This window comes from Gastrolobium bilobum, unplaced genomic scaffold (genome assembly GCF_033153095.1).
Source record: "Gastrolobium bilobum isolate Gb01-03AN ecotype WA unplaced genomic scaffold, APGP_CSIRO_Gbil_v1 utg12444, whole genome shotgun sequence".
In the NCBI taxonomy this organism is placed as follows: Eukaryota; Viridiplantae; Streptophyta; class Magnoliopsida; order Fabales; family Fabaceae; genus Gastrolobium; species Gastrolobium bilobum.
Genome location: NW_026899167.1, coordinates 47,267 through 61,291, shown reverse-complemented (window position 1 = coordinate 61,291; position 14,025 = coordinate 47,267). Strand labels below are relative to the sequence as shown.

At 35.6% G+C, this 14,025-nt stretch overlaps 1 protein-coding gene across 1 annotated transcript; it reads left to right on the top strand.

The window, feature by feature from the left end:
* The first annotated feature begins 4,770 nt into the window (after positions 1–4,770).
* LOC133287948 (uncharacterized) lies at positions 4,771–9,404 on the top strand. Its single transcript, XM_061485647.1, has 2 exons — positions 4,771–4,953; positions 9,153–9,404. Exons 1-2 carry the CDS (start codon positions 4,771–4,773, stop codon positions 9,402–9,404), a joined length of 435 nt encoding a protein of 144 aa, XP_061341631.1.
* The last annotated feature ends 4,621 nt before the right edge of the window (positions 9,405–14,025 follow it).

Below are 14,025 nucleotides of genomic sequence, written 5' to 3'. Positions count from 1 at the left end.
AAATCTATTACATGCTGATAGATAGATGTGGCAAATTGAGCCTTGACTCGGAAGACCGGGCCACCAACACACAGACCACAAAGAGTCAATTTAAAGGAAACTTTAAAAAATATAGATGAAAACTATAAGAACAATTTTGTGTTGATAAAAATAAAAACATATTACATGCTGATATAAAATCCTGTTGAGGTGACAAAAAGGGTCCGGCCCAGAGGGCCGCCCACCAAATTCTTTTTATAATTAACTTAAAATTTCATCATTATTCTTTTATAATTAAATTCTTAAATATGATTTCAATCTTTGTAAATATAAATTTACAAAATTCAAAATACTAAGTACACAAATCCTTGCAAAAAAATTATTATTTACATAAAATGTTGATAGTTAAAGGTTCCAAACTGGGCTTCACCCGAGGGCCTGCCCGCCCCGCTTGCCAACAAGTTTTTATAATGAAATTAAAATTCCACTATTATTCTTTCCTAATTAAATTTATAAATTTGATTTCAAATTTTGTAAATACAAATTTGCAAAATTTCAAATACTAACGTCACAAATCCTTGCAAAAAAAATATTATTTCTTATTATTTTATAAATCTAATTGTAATAAATAAAATTCATCTCTGAGATACAATATAAAAACCTAGACGCAACTATAAGAGCTTTTTTCGTGAATAAATATAAAAATCTATTACATGCTGATAGATAGATGTGGCAAATTGAGCCTTGACCCGGAAGACCGGTGTGACACGTGTCAACACCTGACACGTCACCAATCACGTCTAAATTAGGTTTTCAATCAAGAGGCAATCACGCCTAATTTAGGTAAAATTGTTTTTGAAAAACATTCATAAGCCATCATTAATTTCTGACCACGAATAATAACCCAGAAGCTTATAGCATTAATCATTAATTTCAAGAATAATATCCTTTTTCTTAGATATTTAGAATATTTATTTAATTATTTTCTTTTTTTCTACAGATTTTCAAATTGATTTTTTAGTTTAAATCACAAATCAAATCTTTATATTGTTTTCCTTATTAGTAATAATTTTTATTTTTAATTTTAATTTAAATCACAATCCAAATTTTTGTTATAATAAAATAAGTATTATAAAAAAATTAAATCACAAATCAAAATTTTATTTATTTATTTATCTTAAATCACAAACCTAGAACTCACAGGCTTCTTGGTTTAACCGCTCTTATAATACCATTCTTGCAAATTAAATTTTTTTATGAGAAATAAAATATATCAAATGAGATGTCATTGCGTAGATCTCGAAAAGTTATATGGAATCACAAAAAGAATTACCTAAATTGGATACTGAAGTCAAAAGTTATGACCTTCAGAAATTTTATGATTAAATTATTATTTTTTTGGAAAAAAAAGACACGTGTCATGGGGCGTCTCTCCTCAGATGAGAGACGCCTAAATGAGGCGTCACATGTGACGCTAAAAAAAAGCGTCACATTGTGCAATAGATCCTTAATTATTTTTAAAATTGCAATAAATGCGTAATTATTTAATTAAAATGCAATAATTAAATTTTTTTGCCAGTTATGGCCTTCAGAAGTTTTATGATTAAATTACTATTTTTTATTAGAAAAAAATGACACGTGTGAACCTTAAGTGAGAGACGCCTAAATGAGGCGTCACATGTGACCCCCAAAAAAGGCGTCACAATTTGCAATAGATCCGTAATTATTTCCAAAACTGCAATAAATGCGTAATTATTTAATTAAAATGCAATAATTAAAATTTTTTTCCGGCCATAACTTTTGACTCGAGTATCCAATTCAGGTAATTCTTTTTTTGATTCCACATAACTTTTCGAGATCTACGCAATGACATCTCATGTGATATATTTTATCTCTCACAAACATAATTTAAATTTAAATTAGGTAATCCTTCTTCCTTAGAGATTTAGAATATTTATTTAATTATTTCCTTTATTAATACAGATTTTTCAAATTGGTTTTTGAGTTTAAATCACAAATCAAATCTTTATTTTGTTTTCCTTATTAATAATAATTGTTACTTTTAATTTAAATCACAAACCAAATTTTTTTATAATAAAAAAAAATTATTTTTTAAATTAAATCACACATCAAATCTTTATTTATTTTTTATATTAAATAACAAACGCAGAACTCAGAGGATTCTGAGTTTAAAAATTTGACACGTGTCAACACCTGACACGTCACCAATCACGTCTAAATTGGGTTTCAATCAAGAGGCAATCACGCCTAATTTAGGTAATTTTATTTTTGAAAAACATTCATAAGCCATCATTAATTTCAGACCACGAATAATAACGCAGAAGATTATAGCATTAATCATTAATTTCAAAAATAATATCCTTTTTCCTTAGATATTTAGAATATTTATTTAATTATTTTCTTTATTTCTACAGATTTTTCAAATTGATTTTTTAGTTTAAATCACAAATCAAATCTTTATTTTGTTTTCCTTATTAAAAATAATTTTTATTTTTAATTTTAATTTAAATCATAAACCAAATTTTTTTATAATAAAAAAAGTATTATAAAAAAAAATTAAATCACAAATCAAAATTTTATTTATTTCTTTATATTAAATCACAAACCCAGAACTCAGAGTCTTCTTGGTTTAACCGCTCTTATAATACCATTCTTGCAAATTAAAATTGTGTTTATGAGAAATAAAATATATCAAATGAGATGTCATTGCGTAGATCTTGAAAAGTTATGTGGAATCAAAAAAACAATTACCTAAATTGGATACCCGAGTCAAAAGTTATGTCCTTCAGAAGTTTTATGATTAAAATATTATTTTTATAAAAATAAAATGACACGTGTCAACCTTTGGTGAGAGACGCCCAGGGGAGACGCCTAAATGAGCCGTCACATGTGACGCCCAAAAAAAGCGTCACATTGTGCAATAGATCCGTAATTATTTCTAAAATTACAATAAATGCGTAATTATTTAATTAAAATGCAATACTTAAATTTTTTTGCCTGTATTGTTTTGACAACAAAAATTCTCCTATAATCGTTCATAAACATAATCAATAACACACGTACACAAAAAAAATAAAAAAAATTGAACTAACAAAAATATTATGCTAATAATAATAATATTGGAAATGGAAGAATACTTATAACATTATTTACGTTGATATTCTCCTAAAAATATTTATTTACGTTGATATTTAAACATCGTTGATATTGAAAATCGTTGATACTAAAATAATAATTGAACATCGTTCATAAACATATTCTCCTAAAAATATTAATTTACGTTGATATTTAATTATTAAACTAACAAAAATTGTAGGCAACTTTCACTTTTCTTTCCCTAAACAGTTGTTATGCCACCTCACTTAAACATTTATTCTGTTTATATATTAATAAATTTAAATTGTTAACATTAGGTAATAATAATAATATTGGAAATGGAAGAATACTTATAATTCACTAGTAAAATTGAATTCTTTTTTTGAAAATTTAAAGAATAAAAGGAATTTTTTAAAAAATTAAAAATAAGTCATGGTGTCCTAAGATTAAACACCTATTATTTTTAGTTGCATTGTTTTGACAACAAAAATTCTCCTATAATCGTTCATAAACATAATCAATAACACACGTACACACAAAAAATAAAAAATTGTGTATGCTGTCATAAAAAATCCCAAGTTTAAGATAATTCACGTGATAAATCGGATCAACAATTACTAAAATCATTCAATTAAAGTGTACTTTTGTTCTTTTCATGTAATTTCAAATGATATATTCTATCAACATTTATAAAATCATTCAAATAATAATGTTATGTTTTTCAAATAATTTTAGAAATATAAACAGTTAACAAAAACATTATATTCTTTTATGCCGTTTCTCAATGCTAGATGTTTTATAAAAACATAAGCTCAGCTTGTTTTTATTTATGTTATCTTTTCTCTTAAATAAATAAATATTTAAATAATAGAAAAATAATAATAGAATTTGAAAGAAAAGCTGGAATTTGGTAATAATCCATGTTATTTAGGGTGTGCATGACAACCTTCCCGGAATCAATTTCTTTTTAATTTCTGTTCCCGGGAACAAAAATGGATAGGAAATTTGTTTGGTAAAATCGGTTTATTTTTTTGTTCCCGGGATGAACCAATTTAATTTTGGTGTCGGGGAACAGAAAAAAGAATAAAAAAATTTCTGCCTTTTATAATACAAAAAAAAAATCTGATTTTTTGTTCCCTGGTACAAAATGAGAAACACTTGTCTATCTCAATTACTCTCCACCACCACCATTATCTCGACATGACCACCACTACCATTGTCGTCGTTGACGTCATACCACCAATGTCGTTGTCACCACCACTAGGATTCCACCGCCACCACCACCACCACCTCCACTCATCGCCACATCACCACCACCATATCACCACAACCACTACCATGCCACCACCATCGCCACCACTACCACTACCACCACCCCCACTATTGTTGCAGCCAATGTCGTCACCATCACCACCATGCCACCGCCACCATCGTCGCAGCCACAGTCGTCACCACCGGCGCCTTCGCCACCAACTACCACCATCGTCGTCGTAGTCACCGCCACCGCCACCACCACCATGTCATTACCGCCGCCGCCACCACCATCACCGCAACCACCGCCGTCACCACCATCGTCGTTGCAGTCATTGCTGTCTCCAGCACCACCATGTCATTACCACCACCGTCACCGTCGACACCACCATTGTCGTAGCCACTGTCGTCACCACTACCACCATGCCACCGCCACGCCTCCAACAATCGCCACTGCCGTCACCACCGCCACCATCACCACCAACTACCCACACCGTCGTCACAGCCACTGTAGTCTCCACTACCACTGTCGCCGTCGCCGCCATCACCACTACTGCCATCGTCCCCGCCACTATTACCACCACCACACCATATGGAAAAGAAAGTGTAATATGAAAAAAACTTATGCTTAACAGAATTATAATTTTTTATATTATTTGTTATGTTATCAAACGCAATTCTCATTCTCGGAATAAAAATAGAACATGTTATCAAACACATTTTTTTTCTCAGAAACTGTTCCAAGCCACTAAAATAGAAAAGAATTGTTTCTTTTCAGAAACAGTGCCAGGGAACAGAATAGTTGTCATGCACACCCTTAGTCTTAAGTTAAGTGCACTAAATTCATTCAATTACTTCTCAGTAATTTTACTCTCAAAGGAATCATACAAATATAGTCAAAAGATATTACACTCTATGCTAAATAAATTATCTAAGACAAAAAAGCTAATAGCTTTGACAGATTTTCCATGAGTGACTAAATCCAGGTTTCTATTCTAACCTGTGAAAATTACTTTCTCAAGTAACACAAGACACATCAAAAAGTTACATGCACTCCAAAATGCAAAACATATACCAGTAGTGTAACTCTTGTTACAAAAATATACATGATTCAGCTTTTGGAATAAATGACAACACACTTTAGCCAAATAATTCAAACAGTGATTATTAAAATGCAGTATCACTCGTTGTATTCAAAAATCAAGCTTCCCTTATTATAGACGCAGGGTTACATTTCTCAGTTACATTGGGCCATTAAAATAATAATGCTAATATATAATTGTCAACCTAATGATATCTAACAGTTACATAATTTAATAATATATACATCAAATAAAACAAACGATGAATTTCAAACGGTTATGAATTTCAAATCGCATGGTAGCGAAACAATCCCCTCCCATTAGAGTACGAAGGGACGAAATGCTCAACTTGCTGAGAAGAAAATAAAAATCCTTACACCCTAATGCCTTGATGAATATGTTCACCAGCTGCATAGTTGATCAAATGTATGCGGTAGATATTGTTTTGGCCAAGAGGTGCTCATGGACAAAATGGCAATCGAGTTCAATATGTTTTATGAATTCGTAGAAGACAGGGTTGACGGATTGATAGCAATATGTAATGCTACTTGATTATCACAAAATAATTGCATAAGTGCATGGTGGTGTATCCCAAGAAACGCAAGAAAGGACTTCAGCAATAAGAGCTCAGAAGTAATGGCTGTCATGGAGCGATATTCAACATCAACATAAAAGCGAGAAAATGTTGCCTACTTTTTTAGTCTTCTAGGAGACAAGAGATTAACCAAGCATGACAAAATATCCTATAAGCGATAGCTGCGTAAGTGGGCAGCTGGTCTAGTCCAGTCACAATAGGCACACAACTGTATGTTCTTTTCAAATGGGAACAAGATACCTTGGCTTGAATTAGACTTTATATAACGCAAAATGTGCATGACTGCATTAGTTGTTTAGGATCCTACATAAATTAAAATAAAGTATGAGCTGCATAGCACAACTTAGGTTGCATAATTGAGAGATATACCAAGCGACGATAACACGCCAGATTTTCCAAATCACTCCATTAGCTACATCCAACTAACGTAATTATGTTCTTAGTTTAGTTCTTAACTTTTGCTCTTTGTAAAATTCTGGGGTGTTTAGCTTTCTCTTCCATATTCATCCATACCTTTACCTCAGCCCCATTACAACCCTGCATAAAGCCCTCTTGATTTGTGCATGCATGTGTTATGAGCAGTGGAGAAGTAGAACTTGAGCAAGCCTATGGTAGGATGATTTTCTTGAGTTGATTTGAGTGATATACTGAATTAACTGATACACTTGAGAGAAAAATTGAGAGCATCTTGTGAGGAACCATTTTTTATGCAGTTAGCAGTTGCAGTTGAAGTTAGCAGGTCTTGTGATTTGAGATTAGGGAATTTCTGTCCTGATTGATTTATCTGTAGAAGACTTGTGATCTTTGTATATTTTCTGTATGCTTGGTAATTGTTAGAAAGGATTGGTTGATCTTAGTATTTACTTTCAATTTTAGTTTTTGCCCAGGAGTGCAAAAAGATAAGTGTGGGGGAATTTGATAACACATATTTTGTTACACTTATTTGTTACTCTTGATTAGTATTTTTAGAATTTATTTGAATAAAATAATGATTGTTAGAGTTAATTTAGGTTTTTAGTTTTTAATTGGGTTTAATTTATTTTCGTCAGAATTTTTCAGCTTTACGTTACTTCTGTATTTTGGCCATATCTCGGTCCATAGTTGTCGGATTGACTCCGTTCTTGTTGGGTTTTTCAGATAACACAGAGAGCTACAATTCTTATGCAGAGCTCTAAGCCCAATTCGGACTAGAAGCTGGTCTATTTCGGACACCAAGTTGGACGCGTTTTGCTGAAGTTTTGTTTGACTATTGGGCTTGTAATTTAAATTAAAACCCAATTACTTAAGTGGCCCAAAGCCAAGTTTTATTGTTTCATTTTATTTTATTCGGTTTTTTTATTTTATGTTTGGGCTGAAGCAATGAAACCCTAGCCGTCCTGCGTGACGGCTATTTAAAGGGGACTCTAGGAAACCCTTGGGAGTCAGTTTTTACAACAGAGAAGTTCTCTCTGAGTTTTTATTCAATTGCGTTCTTCATCTTTTTTCTTCTTCTTCTTCTTTTCATTTCAATTATGTTTACCTTAGCCATGCGAGGCTAAGAACCTTTTAATCAACCTAAGGGTAATGGATTCCATGGATTGGTCTTGAGGATCTGCGTTTATTTCAAATCAGTTTTGTTTCCCTTCCCAACTCAGATTGATATCGTGCGATCGTGGATATTCAATCTGAGGTTCGCGATTGCGATTATGGAAAGGGATTAATCATCAGATTTGATGATTAGGTTGATTGACCCTATGACCTTAAATCAAGCGGGCTGATACTCTGCGATTGTATGAGTAGAAGCATCGTCTTTGATCAAATGCTAAGCGATCGCTTAGAGAGGGTTGTCAATTGGAAATAAGGATTCTGATCCGATTGACAAATCAATCACGATTCTGATATCTTCTTATCCGAGGAAAGACGTCCATGGAACCCAAACCTTAGGTTGGTTATTTTTAATTACGAATTTTTATTCCAAATTTATATTCTGCCTCTTTAATTATTGAATCAAAATCTAAAACCCCCCTTTTAATTTTCTGTTCTCATAAGCGATTTTAACCAAAACAATTTCCTTGAGAGACGACTTAGGGTTTCCACTTTACTGCAAATTTTCTGAACCCTAATTAAAAAAATAATTTTTAATTTGCGCGAGTTCGACAGCTCGTGTCACCAAGCAAAACAAGCCCAAGTGAGGGCTGATAGAGCTTCCTTTCAAATGTATGATGGAGAAAGTCTGTATGAAGCGTGGGAACGCTTTAAAGAGTTGATACGAATTTGCCCGAATCATGGAGTTTCTGATTGGGGCATCATTCACACGTTTTATCATGGCTTAACCCCACCATTGAAAGCAACTGTTGATGCAGCTGCATGGGGAGATCTTTTGGATTTTACTTATCCAGAAACCTACCAGTTGTTGGAAAAACTTTCAAAAAAAACATATTTCATGGCCTTCCACACAACACAGTGCTCCTAAGAAAGCAGGAGTTCTTGAGCTAAGCTCAGCTGATGCTCTTTCAGCACAAATGGCTTCGCTCCAGAACACTATAAAAAACTGGAAGCCCATGGAACAGAAAAAACCAACTGAGCAACTTCTCTTGACTCAATCAAGTCAGAGTTGCCCCACTTGTGGAGGTCCTCATGAATATGAGGACTGTAACAATTTAGCTGCTGTGTGCTATGCAGGAGGGCATGACAACAACAACAGGAGCAATGACAACTATCAAGGGAACAATAACCGAGGCTGGAGGAATCAGAATAATGCTGGAGGTAGTGGAGGAAACTACCAGAACCGGCCCCCGTATCCCAGGCAGAACCAACAAAACTGGGATAAGGGTGAAGGGAAGTCCCAATCCTTTGAGACTTCTGTCAAGGAGTACATGAATCAGAACAGCGCAGCCATGCGAAACCTAGAAACCCAAATTGGTCAGCTGGCTGGAGCACTCAAACAGAGGCAACCAGGGACACTCCCTAGTGACACAGAAAAGCCGTCTCAGGATAACCAGGAGCATTGTAATGCTATAAGCCTACGAGATGGAAAGACTTTACCACCCCCAGATTTAGTGGCACGACCTCGAAAGCGCGAACCAGCAAAACAGCCCATAGGAAAGGAAGTTGAAGAAGCCACTGACCCTTCACACCTTGAAGCTCAGACAGGACCAGAAGAGAAGGTCCAGAGCAATGAGTCTGCTGAAATCAAACCGGATGACGCAACACCTGTAGCAGACCTTGGAGCAACAAAAGTCAGTGAACCAGTTTCAGTTCCAACTTATGTTCCCCCATGCAAGAGAAGGAGTGAACCGATTGAGCCTCATTTTCCACAGAGGTTGAAAAAACAACACGAGGATAAGCAGTTTAGCCAGTTTCTTGACTTGATGAAACAACTTCACTTAACATTCCTCTAGTAGAAGCTCTGGAGCAAATGCCTTCGTATGCAAAATTTATGAAGGACATTTTGTCAAAAAGAAGAAAGATCGAAGAGTTTGAGACCGTAGCCCTCACTCAACAATCGTGCAAGTACCTGACTAAAATTCCTCCCAAACTAAAGGATCCTGTTATATTCACCATCCCGTGTACAGTTGGGAAGAACTATCTTGGTCGGGCAATTTGTGATCTGGGCTCAAGTGTAAATCTAATGTCAGCTTCCATCTTCAAGCAGCTTGACATAGGAGCAGCAAGACCAACCACAGTCACTCTTCAACTTGCAGACCGATCTATAGCCAAGCCAGAAGGAAAAATTGAGAATGTCTTTGTCCAAGTAGACAAGTTCATTCTACCAGCTGACTACATCATCTTAGATTTTGAAGCAGATCAAGAAGTTCTAATAATTCTGGGCGGACCATTCCTGGCTACCGGTGATGCTATCATAAATGTCAGAAAGGGTGAACTTTCTATGAGTGTAAACAGAGAAGAAATGAAGTTTAATGTCATGAAAGAAATAAAGTTTGATGAAGATAACACTGAGGAATGCTCTAGCATTTCGATCCTTGACTCGGTCATAAGAGAAGAACAGCAGGAGCATTTGCAGCCAGAGATAGGCATGAAGGACTTTGAAAAGCTGGAAGAATACCTTGCATCCATCAGTTTCCACCAACCCCAGGGAAGGAAAGAAAGGGTCTTTGAATCCTTAAACCGATCAGAGCAGGAGCAAAGACCGAAATTGCCTTCAGTAGAGCAACCACCTACCTTGGAGTTAAAACCCTTACCTGAACACCTGAAATACACTTATTTGGGTAAAGACAACACTCTCCCTGTGATTACTTCTTCTTTGCTAACCCATGAACAGGAACTTCAACTCACACAAAAGCTCAAAGATTACAAAGGAGCAATCGGCTGGATCATGGCTGACATGAAAGGAATTAGCCCAACAATTTGCATGCACAAGATTTTGCTCCAAGACCCTGACAGCTCATCTATGGAGCATCAAAGGAGGCTGAATCCCAATATGAAGGAGGTGGTAAGAAAAGAAATCATCAAATGGCTTGATGCAGGTATAATCTATCCCATCTCAGATAGTAAATGGGTTGCTCCTGTGCAATGCGTTCCAAAAAAGGGTGGCATTACTGTAGTTGAAAATGACAAACAAGAGTTAATAGCCACCAAAAAAATAACTGGGTGGAGGATTTGTCAAGACTACAGGAAATTAAATAATGCTACCTGAAAGCATCATTTCCCCCTTCCTTTTATTGACCAAATGCTGGATCATCTAGCTGGGAAAGAATTCTTTTGTTTCTTATATGGGTATTCGGGATACAACCAAATCCCGGTTGCTCCTGAAGACCAACACAAAACCACTTTTACGTGCCCCTTTGGGACGTTTGCATTCAGAAGAATGCTTTTTGGGCTATGTAATGCCCCTGCAACTTTTCAAAGATGCATGTTTGCTTTGTTTACTGATTTGGTAGGAGAAGCAGTAGAAATTTTCATGGATGATTTTTCTGTCATTGGTTGCTCTTTTCCTACTTGCCTTAATAACCTTGAACAGGTATTGAAAAGATGTGTCAAGAGCAATTTAGTGCTGAATTAGGAAAAATGCCACTTCATGGTAAGAGAAGGCATTGTGCTAGGACACAAAATCTCAAGCAAGGGCCTCGAGGTGGACAAGGCTAAGGTGGAAGCAATTGAGAAGCTACCTCCCCCTACCACAATAAAAGGGATCAGAAGCTTTTTGGGACATGCTGGGTTCTACAGATGTTTCATTAAAGACTTCTCCAAAATTGCCAAACCACTTTGTGAACTTCTGGAGCAAGACAGGAAGTTCAATTTTGATGAAAAATGTTTGACAGCCTTCCTGGAGCTCAAGACGAGGCTGGTGTCCGCACCCATCATTCAAAGCCCAGATTGGAGTCTTCCTTTTGAACTAATGTGTGACGCCAGCGATTTCGGCTTGGGAGCAGTTCTTGGGCAGCGAAATGACAAAGTCTTCAGAACTGTTTACTACGCTAGTAGAACTCTTACTCCGGCACAAGCCAACTACACAGTGACAGAGAAGGAGATGCTGGCAGTTGTATTTGCATGTGACAAGTTTCATTCATATCTAATATGCTCCAAAGTCACAGTATTCACTGATCATTCAGCAATCAAGAAACTCTTTGCTAAGAAGGATGCCAAGCCAAGACTAATTAGATGGGTACTGTTGCTCCAAAAATTTGACCTTGAGATCAAGGACCGGAGAGGAAGTGATAACAAGGTGGCTGACCACCTATCTCGATTAGAGAGGGCAAGCCCACAAGAAGGAGATCATATCAAGGAGACATTCCCTGATGAGCAGCTTCTGATGATCTCTGAAAAACAAGCTCCTTGGTTTGCAGATATTGCAAACTACCTGGCTGCCGGAATAGAGCCATACCACTTGAATCACCAAGGGAGAAAGAGGTTCCATCATGAAGCTAAGCAGTATTTCTGGGACGACCCTTTGCTCTACAAAAGGTGTTCTGACCAATTACTTCGAAGGTGTATCCCTGAAGGAGAACAACAGAAAATACTGGAGCAATGCCACAACTCCCCTTATGGAGGACACTTTGCTGGAGCAAGAACAACAGCTAAAGTGCTGCAGTCAGGTCTATATTGGCCCTCCTTGTTTAAAGATGCTAATGTTTTTGTTAGAAAATGTGACAGGTGCTAGAGAACAGGGAACATTACAAGAAAGCATGAAATGCCCCTTGTTCCAATAATGGAGGTTGAATTGTTCGATGTATGGGGCATTGATTTCGTGGGGCCTTTCCCACTTTCCTTTGGAAACAAGTACATACTTGTTGCAGTTGACTATGTGTCGAAATGGGTAGAAGTTGTTGCTACCCCCACCAATGATGCCAGGATAGTGTTGAAGTTCATCAAGAAGAATATTTTCACTCGAATTGGAACCCCTAGAGCAATTATCAGCGACGGGGGTACACATTTCGTGAACAAACAATTCCAATTACTCCTGAAGAAATATGGAGTGCAGCACAAAATTGCCACCCCTTACCACCCACAGACTAGCGGGCAGGTAGAGATGTCCAACAGGGAGATAAAAAAAATCCTGGAAAAGGTCGTAAACCCAGATAGAAAAGATTGGTCCAACAAATTGGATGATTCCCTATGGGCGTATCGAACAGCTTATCGAATGCCCATTGGCTGCTCCCCCTATAAGTTGGTGTTTGGAAAAGCGTGTCACTTGCCTCTGGAACTTCAACACAAAGCATTCTGGGCCATCACATTGCTAAACATGGATTCCAGAATGGCTGGGGAAAAGAGGTTGCTCCAGTTGGTTGAACTGGAAGAATTATGGAGCAAGGCATATGAAAACGCCAACCTCTACAAGGAGCAGATGAAAAAGTGGCACGATAAAAAGCTTATCAAGAGAGAGTTAGAAGTTGGAGACAAAGTGCTGCTGTATCGATCCAGATTGAAACTGTTTCCTGGAAAGTTGAAATCAAGATGGGAGGGACCTTATGCAATCACTGAAGCACTTCCCAATGGAGCATTTACCATTGCTCATGAAACATCTGGAGCAACGCTCAGGGTAAATGGACACAGACTCAGCAACATGAGTTTCTTCATAAATCTTCCTCTTCTTGGTTAAAGAAACAGAGACCTCATCAGTGTCGTATGCAGTTGCTGACATTTCTTTCATGTTTTTGTGAATTGGGTTTTGGTTTCTTGAAAGCTATGAGGTTTTTCTGTTTTCCTGTTACGGGTCAATATATATAGAAGTTGCCTTTTATGCCAGCCCACTTCACTTTAAATGTTTATTCTGCTATATAATTTTAACATCTTTTTATTTTATTTTAATTTTTATCTATACAGATATAATTTATATCTTAGATAATTCTTATTCAAAATATAGGAAAAATAAAAAATTTAATTGTAGGACTTGAGCATTTGTAGTTTTGTGAAGATATCAAAACGTAAAAAAAATATTGACTGATTATAAAAATATTAATTCACGTTGATATTTAATTATTAAACTAACAAAAATTGTAGGCAACTTTCACTTTTTTCCCCTAAATAGTTATTATGCCACCTCACTTAAACATTTATTCTGGTTATATATTAATAAATTTAAATTGTTAACATTAGCTAATAATAATAATATTGGAAATGGAAGAATACTTATAATTCACAAGTAAAACTGAATTTTTTTTTTTTGAAAATTTGAAGAATAAAAGGAATTTTTAAAAAAATTAAAGAGATGTGTTGAAAATAAGTCATGGTGTCCTAAGATTAAACACCTATTATTTTTAGTTGCATTGTTTGGAAAAAAAATTTAATTATTGCATTTTAATTAAATAATTACGCATTTATTGCAGTTTTGGAAATAATTACGAATCTATTGCACAATGTGACGCCTTTTTTGGGCGTCACTCTCACCTAAGGTTGACACGTGTCATTTTTTTAAAAAAAAATAATAATAATTTAATCATAAAACTTCTGAAGGCCATACCTTTTGACTCGAGTATCCAATTTAGGTAATTCTTTTTTTGATTCCACACAACTTTTCGAGATCTACGCAATGACATCTCGTTTGATATATTTTATTTCTCA

What these genes read in the sequence shown, in the direction of transcription:
- LOC133287948 (XM_061485647.1), top strand. Translation starts at nt 4,771, where the DNA reads ATGCCACCGCCACGCCTCCAACAATCGCCACTGCCGTCACCACCGCCA. An exon ending in CACCATATGGAAAAGAAAGT is followed by an intron (nt 4,954 to 9,152) that starts GTAATATGAAAA and finishes CTTGAAGCTCAG; the next exon opens with ACAGGACCAGAAGAGAAGGT.